The sequence below is a fragment of the Leucoraja erinacea genome, unplaced genomic scaffold (assembly GCF_028641065.1).
Source record: "Leucoraja erinacea ecotype New England unplaced genomic scaffold, Leri_hhj_1 Leri_98S, whole genome shotgun sequence".
Taxonomy (NCBI): Eukaryota; Metazoa; Chordata; class Chondrichthyes; order Rajiformes; family Rajidae; genus Leucoraja; species Leucoraja erinaceus.
The window spans coordinates 344689-358909 of NW_026576938.1; the positions used below are offsets into that span (position 1 = coordinate 344689).

A 14221-nucleotide genomic window follows, 5' to 3' on the forward strand; every position below is an offset into this window, starting at 1 on the left:
CGACAGACAGACAGACAGCTCTGATTTCAGTTGCTGTTTATTTCACTCTTCCCACATTTACATTCCCCCTGGTTTTATTTCCGCGCTCACTGGGGTTTGTTTCACGACGCGGAATTTGGGGATTAAATGGGAGCCGTTCGTTCAGCGCCGACCTGTTGTCCACCGGGTTTCTGCCCCACAGCCCCTGAGCCCCGCTCCTGACGCAGGACCCGGGATCCGACCCTTTTAACACCCGGAGCCGAACCGGAGCAGATTCTCAGCCACTGGTTTTCATCCCAAGTCCAGAAGTAAGGATAAAGTATCTCCGTGAATTTATTCCCAGTGAAGGTGTGGAGATGGGACTTGGTGGCCGCGTCGGAAAATGAAACTGTCCCGGACTCGTAACTGAGATAAACTCCCACCCTCCCGGGGATGGGACGGGCGGGGAGACGGGAAGGTGGGGAGGTGAAAGCTTGAAACTCGCCATCCCACCGCCCGATGCTCCAGACTCCAGTCTCCGGGGTCAGGTCATCCTCTCCTTTCCTCTCCACAGACTCTGCGGCGACTCCCAGACTCCACCACCGACTCCCCGCCACCTCCACCTCCCAGTAATGTCTCCCCGATGTGAATCCCTCCGATCCCAGCACACACGTACTGTCTGTAAACCTCTTCCTGGTGTCAGGGAGACTCCTCCGGGTCCCGGTACATCTCACCCTTTTCCGATTCTCAGACACCTCGAGCAGCGGATGCGCTGTTTCCACATCCAGGGTGACGGAGACTGGGGGGAGAAGCAGAGAATCAGAGAGTCCCCGGGGGTCGGGGGGAGACTCGGGCAGCGCGGCCCTGGGACCGGATTATCGGGAACGAGAGAAGATGGTCCGTGTAGACGGGGAAAAACGAATGCGGAAAGTGAGGATGAGAAATATGGTATTCAAATATCTTGCCAGTAGATGGCGAGGGAGAGGCAGATTGGATGGATATAAGTGATAATTAGATGTGGTTAAAGAGGATGTGGAGATGTGGGGCGGAGTTGCCGTGATCATACTGATATGAGTGGACTGGACCGCAATCTGTTACTGTTTAGTTGAGGAAGGACATTATTGCCGTAGAGGGAGTGCAGAGACGGTTCACCAGACTGATTCCTGGGATGTCAGGACTGTCTTATGAAGAAAGACTGGATAGACTTGGTTTATACTCTCAAGAATTTAGAAGATTGAGAGGGGATCTTATAGAAACTTACAAAATTCTTAAGGGGTTGGACAGGCTAGATGCAGGAAGATTGTTCCCGAAGTTGGGGAAGTCCAGGACAAGGGGTCACAGCTTAAGGATAAGGGGGAAATCCTTTAAAAACCGAGATGAGAAGAACTTTTTTCACACAGAGAGGGGTGAATCTCTGGAACTCTCTGCCACAGAGGGTAGTTGAGGCCAGTTCATTGGCTATATTTAAGAGGGAATTAGATGTGGCCCTTGTGGCTAAGGGGATCAGGGGGTATGGAGAGAAGGCAGGTACGGGATACTGAGTTGGATGATCAGCCATGATCATATTGAATGGCGGTGCTGGCTCGAAGGGCCGAATGGCCTACTCCTGCACCTAATTTCTATGTTCTATGTTTTCTATAAAGTGCAGATAAAAAATGCAGGGGCCACAATGGAACGTCACCATTTTTTTTTTTAGCGCATGAGCGGTCTGTTTGAAAGTTTGACAATATCTGGGATGTGAATAATCCTTGATTATATTGTCTGCTTTCCAGAGATAGCGTGAAGTATAAATGAATTTGAAGGAAGAGGAGGCTGGTTCACGCAATGCACTAGGCTACGTTCACAACTTCTTGCCATCTTGGGCAAAGCTAATGCTAAACTGTGCTGCCAAGAATTCAGATTGTGTGGTGCAACTTTAGAAATTGGTGAGTCATTATACACGTTAAACTTATTCATAGAGTCATACAGCACGGAAACAGCCTTCGGCTCAACTTCCCGTGCCTCCCAAGATGCCTCATCTATACCACATTTTCCCATATCCCTATAAACCTTGTCTTTTAAATGTTGTTATCATACTTGTCTCAACTACTTGCTCTGGCAGCTCATTCCAAATAACCACCACCTTCTGTGTGGAAAGGTTCCTATTAAAGCATTCCCCTTAGACTTTAAACCATCTCTCTGTTTCTCGATTCCCCAACTGTGGGTAAAGGTCACTGTGCATTCACCTTATTTATTCCCTTCATGATCTAATACATCTCTATAAGATTACCCCTCATTCTCCTGCAGTACAAGGAATAGAACCTTAACCTGCCCAACATCTCCTTATAGCTCAGGCCCTCTAGTCCTGGCAACACCCTTATAAATGTTCACTGCACTCATTTGAGGCCAGTTCATTGGCTATATTTAAGAGGGAGTTAGATGTGGCCCTTGTGGCTAAGGGGATCAGGGGGTATGGAGAGAAGGCAGGTGCAGGATACTGAGTTGGATGATCAGCCATGATCATATTGAATGGCGGTGCAGACTCGAAGGGCCGAATGGCCTACTCCTGCACCTAATTTCTATGTTTCTATGTTTACTTGCTGTCTTTAGAGGAGAGTAGATTTGATGGTTCTTTGCAACTGAGAACTTCACTGAGGGAGTTGACAAAGTTCCGGGTGCAAGTTTGGTCCAGAAAGCGGAGGAAAGTGGGATCCAAGCAAGTTGGTTAATTGGATCCACTATTGGATTGGTGGTTTGAGGTAGATGTTAGCGGTGGAAGGATGATTGTTCTGCTTGGAGGTCTGGTGATGGGTGGTGTGCAGCAGGGATCGGTGCAGCCACTGTTGCTGTTCATTTTATGCTTTCATGGCTTGGATGTGAATGTTGGAGGTGTGACTAGTCAGGAACTGAAGGAAATCCACATTAGGCAGGAAATGGTGTTGGGTAGACTGATGGGACTGAAGGCGGATAAATCTCCAGGGCCTGATGGTCTGCATCCCAGGGTACCTAAGGAAGTGGCTCTAGAAATCGTGGATGCATTGGTGATAATTTCCCAATATTCTACAGATTCAGGGTCAGTTCCTGTGGATTGGAGGGTAGCTAATGTTATCCCACTTTTTAAGAAAGGCGGGAGAGAGAAAACAGGGAATTATAGACCAGTTAGCCCGACATCGGTGGTGGGGAAGATGCTGGTCAACTATAAAAGAGGAAATAGCGGCACATTTGGATAGCAGTAACAGGATCGGTCCGAGTCAACATGGATTTACAAAGGGGAAATCATGCAGATGTAACTAGGAAAATGGACAAGGGAGAGCCAGTGGATGTAGTGTACCTGGACATTTAAAAAGCATTTGATAAGGTCTCACATAGGAGGTTAGTGGGCAAAATTAGGGCACATGGTATTGGGGGTAGAGTGTTCACATGGATAGAAAATTGGTTGGCAGACAGGAAACAAAGAGTAGGGATTAACGGGTCCCTTTCAGAATGGCAGGCGGTGATTAGTGGGGTACCGCAAGGCTCGGAGCTGGGACCGCAGCTATTTACAATATACATCAATGATTTGGATGAAGAGATTCAAAGTAACATTAGCAAATTTGCAGATGACACAAAGCTGGGTGGCAGTGTGAACTGTGAGGAGGATGCTATGTGAATGCAGAGTGACTTGGACAGGTTGGGGGCGTGGGCAGATGCATGGCAGATGAAGTTTAATGTGGATAAATGTGAGGTTATCGCTGGGCCTTTCATCGCCCGGCTCGGCTTACAATCAATCTGCTGCGTCGAGGCGATCAAGGCTCCCGATGTTAAAGCCCCCACTGGCCGATTTGAAGCCGCGCAATTCGGGGTGGACGAAGGTGCTGTTACTGGAGTTCAGAGTCGGTCACCAACCAGGTCAGCTCCCGATGTTACCGTCCACAGGCCCCACGGCCGAAGCCTCTGAAGCCTCTCGTTGTGTGTGTGGGTGCGTGCCCACCAAGAAATTGTGTCCCCCCCTCATGTTTTGACAGCCATTTCCGCCCCTGAAAGATCTTTGGAACCTTATGTACATACAGGGAAATGAAAACTGGAGGGCGCGGGTTTAACACAAGAGGATGGAGTTTTAAAGTAGATCTGAGTGGCGAGTTTTCTTCACACACGGATAGTGCTTGATATCTGGAATATTTTGCCAGAGAAGGTGGTGGAATCAGATGTAATCACCACATCTAAGAGGCGTTGCAATTTAACAAATAGCGTGAAGAATAATACGGTTCTAATGTGGGCGAATGGGATTTGTGTGGCTGGGCAAAAAGGTGGACATGGACGCAATGGGTCGAAGGGCCTGACTCTGTAATGTACAACCACGGCTCTCTGGCTTCAAGAGCAGTGAATGACTGATTATCCACAGCCATGGGTGCAGGGAATTCCAAAGGTTGCCCAGTCTCTACGTGCAGTAATGTCTCCTTGTCTCTGTCCTAAATGGTTCAGCCCACATTCTGAGAGGGTTTCCGCTGACTCCAGGCCCCTCAGACAGGGGAAACATCCTCCCTGCATCCAGCCCACAGAGCCCTGTAAGGACTTTGTGTTTCACTGCGATCTCCTTGATTTGAAACATATAAGATTGGTCAGGGTTTGGACACGCTAGAGGCAGGAAACATGTTCCCGATGTTGGGGGGAGTCCAGAACCAGGAGCCACACACAGTTTCAGAATAAGGGGTAAGCCATTTAGAACGGAGACGAGGAAACACTTTTTCTCACAGAGAGTGGTGAGTCTGTGGAATTCTCTGCCTCAGAGGGCGGTGGAGGCAGAGAATTCCATGGATGCTTTCTAGAGAGAGCTAGATAGGGTTCTTAAAAATTGCGGAATCAGGGGATATGGGGAGAAGGCAGGAATGGGGTACTGATTGGGGATTATCAGCCATGATCACATTGAATGGCGATGTTGGCTCGAAGGGCCGAACGGCCTACTCCTGCACCTTTTGTCTATTGTCCTTTAATACACCTGAACTCTCGACTACACAGGCCTAGTCTACGCAATTTCACCCAGCACAGTAAACCCATTCTCCCACGAGCAAGGATTTGCTCAAGTGCAAACAAACTTCACTCTCCGTCTCTGTGATGCTTCCTCCAGAGTCCATTAATACCATTAATCTTCACATTAAGTGTTGCATAAAGATGACTTAAAAAATGAACAATGGAAAAGGTATCAGTTTTACCTCGGTTGATGATATCAGATGTTTCTCTCAATGCCATGTTGTGGAAAAAGGTGCGATCATATTTTCCAGTGGGCAACGCGCCACCTACCACCAACATTGGTTTGGTTTCATCACTAACCCTGCAAATATTTAACAGCTGGTTAGAAACTGAGCATTAGCTGTTTATTTTGAGCTGTACTATAAAAACATACATTGTTTCAGTCAAAAGCATGTCCTACCTGATCTTGCGACCAGCTTGCTCCTGAAATAAATAAAACACAAATCTCAATAGACTGAGATGGATCGTCATGATCCCGACGGCGGGTATTTCACCAAATTGCTACAAAAAAACCCTCTGATAATTCCCATTTCCCAACTCTTTGCCGCTGTCACACAGACAGAAAGTGGATATTGTCGTAGAGACATCGAACACGGGGGAAAGCATTAGGAACATGGATGAAAATAACTGCGAGTATGCAACTTACGAGTAAGACCGGGCAGGTCGTGGCATTTTATTTGGAGCAGGGAGGAGACAAAATGGAGATATAGGGGAAAGAGAGTATAAAAAAAGCTAAAACGGGGCAGAAAGCACAGGCCATGTGATATGGGTATCAATGTGAAAGGTGAGGGGAGAAATGGATTAAAAGTAAAATATATGAATGCACGAAGTATAAGAAGTAAAGTGGATGAGCTTGAGGTTAGAAATTGACAAGTATGATGTTGTGGGAATTATAGAGCCATGGCTGCAAGAGGACCAGGGCTGGGAACTGAATGTTCAAGGGTATACGTCCTATCGATAAGACAGACACGTGGGCAAAGGGGGTGGGGTAGCTCTGTTGGTGAGGAATGAAATTCAGTCCCTGGTGAGAAGTGATATAGAATCAGGAGATGTATAGTCAGTATGGATAGGACTAAGGAACTGTAAAGGTAAAACAACCCTAATGGGAGTTATCCACAGGCCCCCAAACAGTAGCCTGGATATAGGACGCAAGATGAATCAAGACTTAAAATTGGCATGAGGCAAAGGTAATTCTACGGTTGTTATGGGAGTTTTCAACATGCAGGTAGACTGGGAAAATCAGGTTGGTACTGGACCCCAAGAAAGGGAGTTTGTGGGCTGCCTCCATGATGGATTCTTAGAGCATCTTGTTCTGGAGCCTACCTGGGAGAAGGCAATTCTGGATTTAATGTTGTGTAACATTGATAAGGGGACTTGAGGCAAAGGAGCCATTAGGAGATACTGACCATAATATGATAAGTTTTAATCTACAATTTGAGAGTGAGAAGGGAAAATTTGAAGTGTCGGTATTACAGTTGAACAAAGGGGACTATGGAGCCATGAGGGAGGAGATGGCCAAAGTTGACTGGAAAGATACCCTAGCAGGGATGACAGTGGAGCAACAATGGCAGGTATTTCTGGGAATAATACAGAAGGTGCAGGATCAGTTCATTCCAAGGAGGAAGAAAGATTCCAAAGGGAGTAAGGGGCGACCGTGGCTGACAAGGAACAAGTATAAAAATAAAAGAGAAGTACAACGTAGCAAAGATGAGCGGGTAGCAAGAGGATTGGGAAACATTTAAAGGGCAACAGAAGATAACTAGAAAGGTAATACGGGGGGGAAGATGAGATCCAAAGGTAAGGTAGCCAAGAATGCAGACTGAAACAGGTGAATTTATAATGGGGAACAAGGAAATGGCAGATGAGTTGAACAAGTACTTTGGATCCGTCTTGTCTAAGGAAGACACAAACAATCTCCTTGATGTACTAGTGGCCAGAACACCTAGGGTGATGGAGGAACTGAAGGAAATTCACATTGGGTAGGAAATGGTGTTGGATAGACTGATGGGACTGAAGGCTGATAAATCCCCAGGGCTGGATGGTCTGCATCCCAGGGTACATAAGGAAGTGGCTCTGGAAATTGTGGATGCATTGGTGATAATTTTCCAATGTGCTATCGATTCAGAATGTTCCTGTGGATTGGAGGGTAGTTAATGTTATCCCGCTTTTTAAGAAAGGCGGGAGAGAGAAAACAGGGAATTATAGACCAGTTAGCCTGACATCGGTGGTGGGGAAGATGCTGGAGTCAATTATAAAAGATGAAATAGCGGCACATTTGGATAGCAGCAACAGGATCGGTCCGAGTCAGCATGGATTTAGAAAGAGGAAATCATGCTTGACTAATTTTCTGGAATTTTCTGAGGATGTAACTAGGAAAATGGACAGGGAGAGCCAGTGGATGTAGTCTACCAGGACCTGGACCAGAAAGCATTTGATAAGGTCCCACATAGGTGATTAGTGGGCACAATTAGAGCACATGGTATTGGGGGTAGGGTACTGACATGGATAGAACATTAGTTGGCAGACAGGAAACAAAGAGTAGGGATTAACGCATACCTTTCAGAATGGCAGACAGTGACTAATGGGGTACCGCAAGGCTCAGTGCTGGGTGTAGTGGTCATTTGGTCTGTTTTGCATGTCATTGATGATGGCATGTGCCTTTAAATTTTAGACTGCCCGTTATAATGTGGGTGGGATTTATGGCGTGTTTTTGGGCGTGGTTGGAGCTTGGATGCTTACGCAGAAGTTTAGTTTTTAGATTAGTTTGGAGAGACGATGGGGAAGGTGAACCCTTCCATCATGTAGGATCATGCGGGCCATGCAGGGTCCATGCGAGATCTAAAAGAGATCATTCCAGTGTTACGGAGACACGAGGAGTTTTCTAATGTCTAAAGTAATAAGCTGGAGTTTGATGAAGATTGTAGTAACGAGTCGTAAGAAACTTGGATGTATCTTACTGTTTTCTATCAACAGTAAAGCATTTATTCATCAAAAGACTGTGTTTTGAAGCCATATCTGTGAAGAAGTTCTGAAGGTCTCTGTGAGTGAGCTCGCATGTGTTTCAAAGACACCCCCTTCAACCATTCTCATCCACTTAGTGGCTAGGGTGCTAATTACCTGAAAGATATTCAAATCTGCCGCTACTCTGGGACCGCAGCTATTTACAATATATATTAATGATTTGGATGAAGGGATTCAAAGTAACATTTGCAAATTTGCAGATGACACAAAGCAGGGTGGCAGTGTGAATTGTGAGGAAGATGCTATGAGGATGCAGGGTGACTTGGACAGGTTGGGTAAGTGGGCAGATGCATGGCAGATGCAGTTTAATGTGGATAAATGTGAGGTTATTCACTTTGGTAGCAAAAACAGGAAGGCAGATTATTATCTAAATAGCGTCGTTGGGAAAAGGGGAATTTCAACGGGATCTGGGGGCCACTGAAAGTAAGCATGCAGGTACAACAGGCAGTGAAGAAAGGGAATAGCATGTTGGCGTTCATAACAAGAGGAGTTGAGTATAGGGAGGTTGCACGGCAGTCGGGTCACGACCCATGACCCGTACTGTTGCTATGCTACGCCAACTGGAGTATACGCGGTGAACTGCAGGTAGGCACTTACCATTGTTTCCAGCGTAGCGGGCCCGTTAAACATAGAAACATAGAAATTAGGTGCAGGAGTAGGCCATTCGGCCCTTCGAGCCTGCACCGCCATTCAATATGATCATGGCTGATCATCCAACTCAGTATCCCGTACCTGCCTTCTCTCCGTACCCTCTGATCCCCTTAGCCACAAGGGCCACATTAACTCCCTCTTAAATATAGCCAATGAACTGGCCTCGACTACCCTCTGCGGCAGAGAATTCCAGAGATTCACCACTCGCTGTGTGAAAAAAGTTCTTCTCATCTCGGTTTTAAAGGATTTCCCCCTTATCCTTAAGCTGTGACCCCTTCTCCTGGACTTCCCCAACATCGGGAGCAATCTTCCTGCATCTAGCCTGTCCAACCCCTTAAGAATTTTGTAAGTTTCTATAAGATCCCCTCTCAATCTCCTAAATTCTAGAGAGTATAAACCAAGTCTATCCAGTCTTTCTTCATAAGACAGTCCTGACATCCTAGGAATCAGTCTGGTGAACCTTCTCTGCACTCCCTCTATGGCAATAATGTCCTTCCTCAGATTTGGAGACCAAAACTGTATGCAATACTCCAGGTGTGGTCTCACCAAGACCCTGTACAACTGCAGTAGAACATCCCTGCTCCTATACTCAAATCCTTTTGCTATGAAAGCTAACATACCATTTGCTTTCTTCACTGCCTGCTGCACCTACATGCCTACTTTCAATGACTGGTGTACCATGACACCCAGGTCTCGCTGCATCTCCCCTTTTCCTAGTCGACCACCATTTAGATAATAGTCTGCTTTCCTGTTTTTGCCACCAAAATGGATAACCTCACATTTATCCACATTATACTGCATCTGCCAAACATTTGCCCACTCACCCAGCCTATCCAAGTCACCTTGCAGTCTCCTAGCATCCTCCTCACAGCTAACACTGCCCCCCAGCTTAGTGTCATCCACAAACTTGGAGATATTGCCTTCAATTTCCTCATCCAGGTCATTAATATATATTGTAAATAGCTGGGGTCCCAGCCAAAAGGTCGCCGAAATTGTCAATTTTTGTGCTGTAAATAAGTATGGAAATCGGTGTAAGTGTGAGAGACATTTAGCCTACTTCAGAATTCCAAATGTGAGGAGAAATAATGGTAGTTAGAAGCGAGAGCTGAAGGGACAACAACAGCCAAAAGTGCTTGGCGAACATTGATATCGAATTGAAAATATTGGGAATTATCGTGTTTGCTCACTGCATTTCATCAACAGTAAGACATTATTTGTGTTTTTTCTTGATTCCTTTGGCAATTAAAAAGTTTCAGAAGTGATAAATCTGGCTGTAAAATTTTAAAATCGCACATGGTTCTCAAGTGGGTATTTACATACAAAATGAAAACACTTTGGAAGCAAAATTTATTTAAAAATAATCGCAAACCATACGTGGGTTTTGAATTACATTTTACTCAGATGCAAGCCAAGGAATGGCATAATTGGACATAATCAACCTCAGCAAATTGACAATATCCTATTGAAAGGGAGTGGGTGTTTAAGCTGTCAAGACATTTTATTATTTGCCAAAATATACATCTCAATAGCATAATGATAGAAAACTTACTTTTCCACACCCCACTAGTCTGGAGAATGTTTTAATTATAAATTTAGTTCAGAAGCGTTTTCTTTTTGTATGTAAAACCCACTTCCGAACCATGGACCCGATGTTGGGGAAGTCCAGGACACGGGGTCACAGCTTAAGGATAAGGGGCAAATCCTTTAAAACCGAGATGAGAAGAACTTTTTTCACACAGAGAGTGGTGAATCTCTGGAACTCTCTGCCACAGAGGGTAGTTGAGGCCAGTTCATTGGCTATATTTAAGAGGGAGTTAGATGTGGCCCTTGTGGCTAAGGGGATCAGGGGGTATGGAGAGAAGGCAGGTACGGGATACTGAGTTGGATGATCAGCCATGATCATATTGAATGGCGGTGCAGGCTCGAAGGGCCGAATGACCTACTCCTGCACCTAATTTCTATGTTTCTATGGGCGATTTTAACATTTTACAGCCAGATTTATCACTTCCGAAACTTTTTAGATACCAATCAAGAAAAAACACAAATAATGCCTTACTGTTGATGAATTGCAGTAAGCAAATGCGAAAATATTCGTCAAGCATTTTAGCTGTTGTCCCTTCAGCTCTCGCTTCTCTTTACATTCATTTCGCTTCACTTTTGGAATTCTGAAGTAGGATAGATGTCTCTCACGGTTACTCCGACTTTTTTACAGCGCAAAAATTCACCATTTTGGCGTTTTATAACAGGTAGGAAAGTGCGTGTTTCGTGGATAAACAACATATACTGGAAGCTGCGATGTCCTCCAGATGGATTGAGCGGCTCCATGCGCCAAGACCTATGACCCGGTGACCTTACGTGCAACCCCCCTATAGGAGCAAAGAGGTCCTTTTGCAGTTGTACAGGTTCCCAAGTGGGATGACACCTGGAGTATTGTGTGCAGTTTTGGTCTCCAAATTTGAAGAAGGACATTCTTACTATTGAGGGAGTGCAGCATATGTTCACGAGGTTAATTCCCACTATGGCGGGACTGTCATATGTTGAGAGAATGGAGCGGCTGGGCTTGTACACCCTTGAAATCGGAAGGATGAGAGGCCACCTTATTCAAACATTTTAGATTATTAAGGGTTTGGACACGCTAGAGGCAGGAAACATGTTCCCGATGTTGGGGTAGTCCAAGACCAGGGGCCACAGTTTAAGAATAAGGGATAAGCCATTTAGAATGGAGACGAGTAAACAATGAGAGTTGTGAGTCTGTGGAATTCTCTGCCTCAGAGGGCGGTGGAGGCCGGTTCTCTGGATGCTTTCAAGAGAGAGCTAGATAGGGCTCTTAAAGATAGCGGAGTCAGGGGATATGGGGGAAGGCAGGAACAGGGGTACCGATTGGGGATGATCAGCCATGATCACATTGAATGGCGGTGCTGGTTCGAAGTGCTGAATGGCCTACTCCTGCACCTATTGTCTATTATTGTAAAATGTCAGAGATAATAGGATGGAATATTTTAAGGTCAGTGGCGGATTTAAATGGGTGGGGGTTGGAAATATTATCATTACTTGTGGGGAGACCAAAAATAAAATCTGAAATGTATGACGGCCTGTAATAAGTTCCACAAGAAATGCAGTAAACAGAATGTGGAACTCACAGGGTGGCCTGAAGACAATATTGCAGATAAATTTAAGTTGAAGTAGGATAAATACATGAGGTTTCCTGGAATTTGGGGCATTATTGTCGGATGTGGTGGTAGAGTAGATGGAACATTGACCCAGAACTGAATTCCTGGTAAATGCAGCATTTATTTCAGAAATTTAACCCACCATTTTGTGACTGTGCACTTTCACTTCATCAAACTGTAGTGTAACCCCTCACCTTCAGAAATATCACGCCGTCCTTGTGGTCTATCTGTTGCTGCAACTTTGAGAGTTCCTCCTGAATGGAATTTAAATTCTCTTGAATCTCTTGAAGATTTTTCTCCATTGTTTTTACAATCTTCTCCTCTTCTTCCCGGACATCTCCGAGTAAGCGCTGCTCTTTCTCAGTGAGAATCTGGTGCAGTTCAGCAAACTGCGATGTGATCAGTGACTGAAGGTTGTGTGACTGTTCCTGTCAGATGAAAGATGAGAATCAATATATATTGTCACTCTTGAATGAGATATGCCATTCGGCCCAACATGTCCATGCTGGGCTCTGTACGTATCTACACTAATCCCATTTACATGTACCCACTACCAAAGTTGTCCTTCATGTTCGTTTTAAATCTTTTCCCTCTCATCTAAAACCTATACCCTCACATTCTCGATCACCCTACTTAGGGTAAAAGACTGACCATCCAACGTATCATTCCGTTTCATGATATTATACACCTGCCACAGACCATTCTTCAGATTGCTGTGCTCCAGGGAGTAAAATCCTTGGCTGCTCAACCCCTCCCAAGAGTTCTAGTCCTTGCCTACTGAGCTCTATAGAGGTGCCAAATTATTGCACACTTCACAGGAATGAAATCCACACTAAAACATTAAATCGATAGTACAAAGCCTCACCCGAACTCTAGAAATCCTCTCTTTCTGTTTCTGCACCGTTTTCTGGATCTCTGATTCCTTTTCTGTGAGAGATTCGAAAGAACATTCCACCTGTTCCTGGGGTTGGGTTTCAGATCAGAGAATAAAAATGTCAGACAATACAGAAAAGATTAGACAATGATGTGATCAAAAGTGATTTGGTTTTACCTTGTAGAATTCAATTGCTTCTTCTATCAGCATCAAGCTGTGAGATTTGTGTTCCCGCGCAGTTGCACAATTCAAACAGATCAGTTTCTTGTCAGTTTCACAAAACAGCTTCAGTTCTTCCTGATGTTCCTCGCACTGAAGTTTACTTTTCTTCGCTTTGAGATTCAGGCTCAGTGTTCGAGCTTTCTCAGACAGTCTAACCAAGGCCCGATTCACCCTGAGGCTGCGGTCTGCAGACTCCTCTCTACATTCTGGGCAGGAGTTTCTCCCCGCGCCGCCCCAACTCCGTGTGATGCAGGAGCGGCAGTAGTTGTGCCCGCAGTCCAGCGCCACCGGATCGGTGAAGAAATCCTGGCAGATGGGACAAACTACCTCCTCGGTCCAACTCTCGACCGGGCATTTCGCAGCCATTTTCACACCGGAACATAATCAAGGAATTTGCTTCCTGGTTCAAGATGTTTTCATTCACGTCGAGCTGTTGAAACCCCTGCAGTACCGCGAGTGCTCACTGCTCACGCTGCCGTTCCGGGCAATGAATGCTATTTGGCTGCAAGTGCTCAGTGTGAAGGGGTCCTGGCCACTTCCAACCAAAGATCTTAGAGCTGGAGTAACTCACAGGTCAGAAGAAGGGTCTCGACCCGAAACGTCACCTGTTCCCTATCTCCAGAGACGACTTCTGACCCGCTGAGTTGCTCCACCTTTTTGTGTCTATCTTCGGTTTAAACCAGCATCTGCATTTCCTTCCGACGCCTTAATGTCAATGCGTTACCGAATTTATTGAGTACAATGTTATCTATTCCCATTTTTTGTATCAAAGCTTCTCAGCGTGTAATGACCAAATTGCAGACAATTTTGCCGAATTTCAGGCTACCATTGTGTTGTGAATTTACGACTGTCAGGAAATGGGCTGGGATTGTCTAACATTTATCTTTCAGGATCCGATTAGTATTGGTTGCGAGGGATGGCGTGAGAGACGGCAGTTCAGTTCAGTGCAGTTTAGTTTATTGTCATGTGGACTGGCGTACAATGAAAAGCCTTAGTTGCGTGCTGTCAATACATGTACACTATGCATACATGATAAGTGAATAACATTTAGCGCAAGGTAAAGCCAGCGATCAAGGATCGTTCGAGGGTCTCCAGAGAGGTAGACAGCACAGCACTGCTCTCTGGTACTCTGGCACTATCGTAAAGAAAGTTGGTGAATCTGCGGAATTCTTTGCCACGGAAGGCTGTGGTGGCCGTCAATGTACATCATTTGTAAAGCGGCGATAGGTAGATTCTTGGCCAGCATGGGTGTCAGGGGTTATGGGGAGAAGGCAGGAGAATGGGGTTGAGGAGGAGAGATAGATCAGCCATGAATGAATGGCGGAGTGGACTTAATGGG

General features: G+C 45.6%; 1 protein-coding gene across 1 annotated transcript; it reads right to left on the reverse strand.

Annotated features, from left to right (window-relative positions):
* Positions 1-21: 21 nt before the first annotated feature.
* Positions 22-13300, reverse strand: LOC129695221 (zinc-binding protein A33-like). The gene is made up of 6 exons (XM_055631997.1): positions 12838-13300; positions 12652-12747; positions 11981-12214; positions 5345-5367; positions 5127-5245; positions 22-757 (listed from the first exon to the last, which is right to left on the reverse strand). The coding sequence occupies exons 1-6, from the start codon at positions 13246-13248 to the stop codon at positions 123-125; spliced, it is 1518 nt and encodes a 505-aa protein (XP_055487972.1). The 5' UTR covers positions 13249-13300; the 3' UTR covers positions 22-122.
* Between the last annotated feature and the right edge of the window lie 921 nt (positions 13301-14221).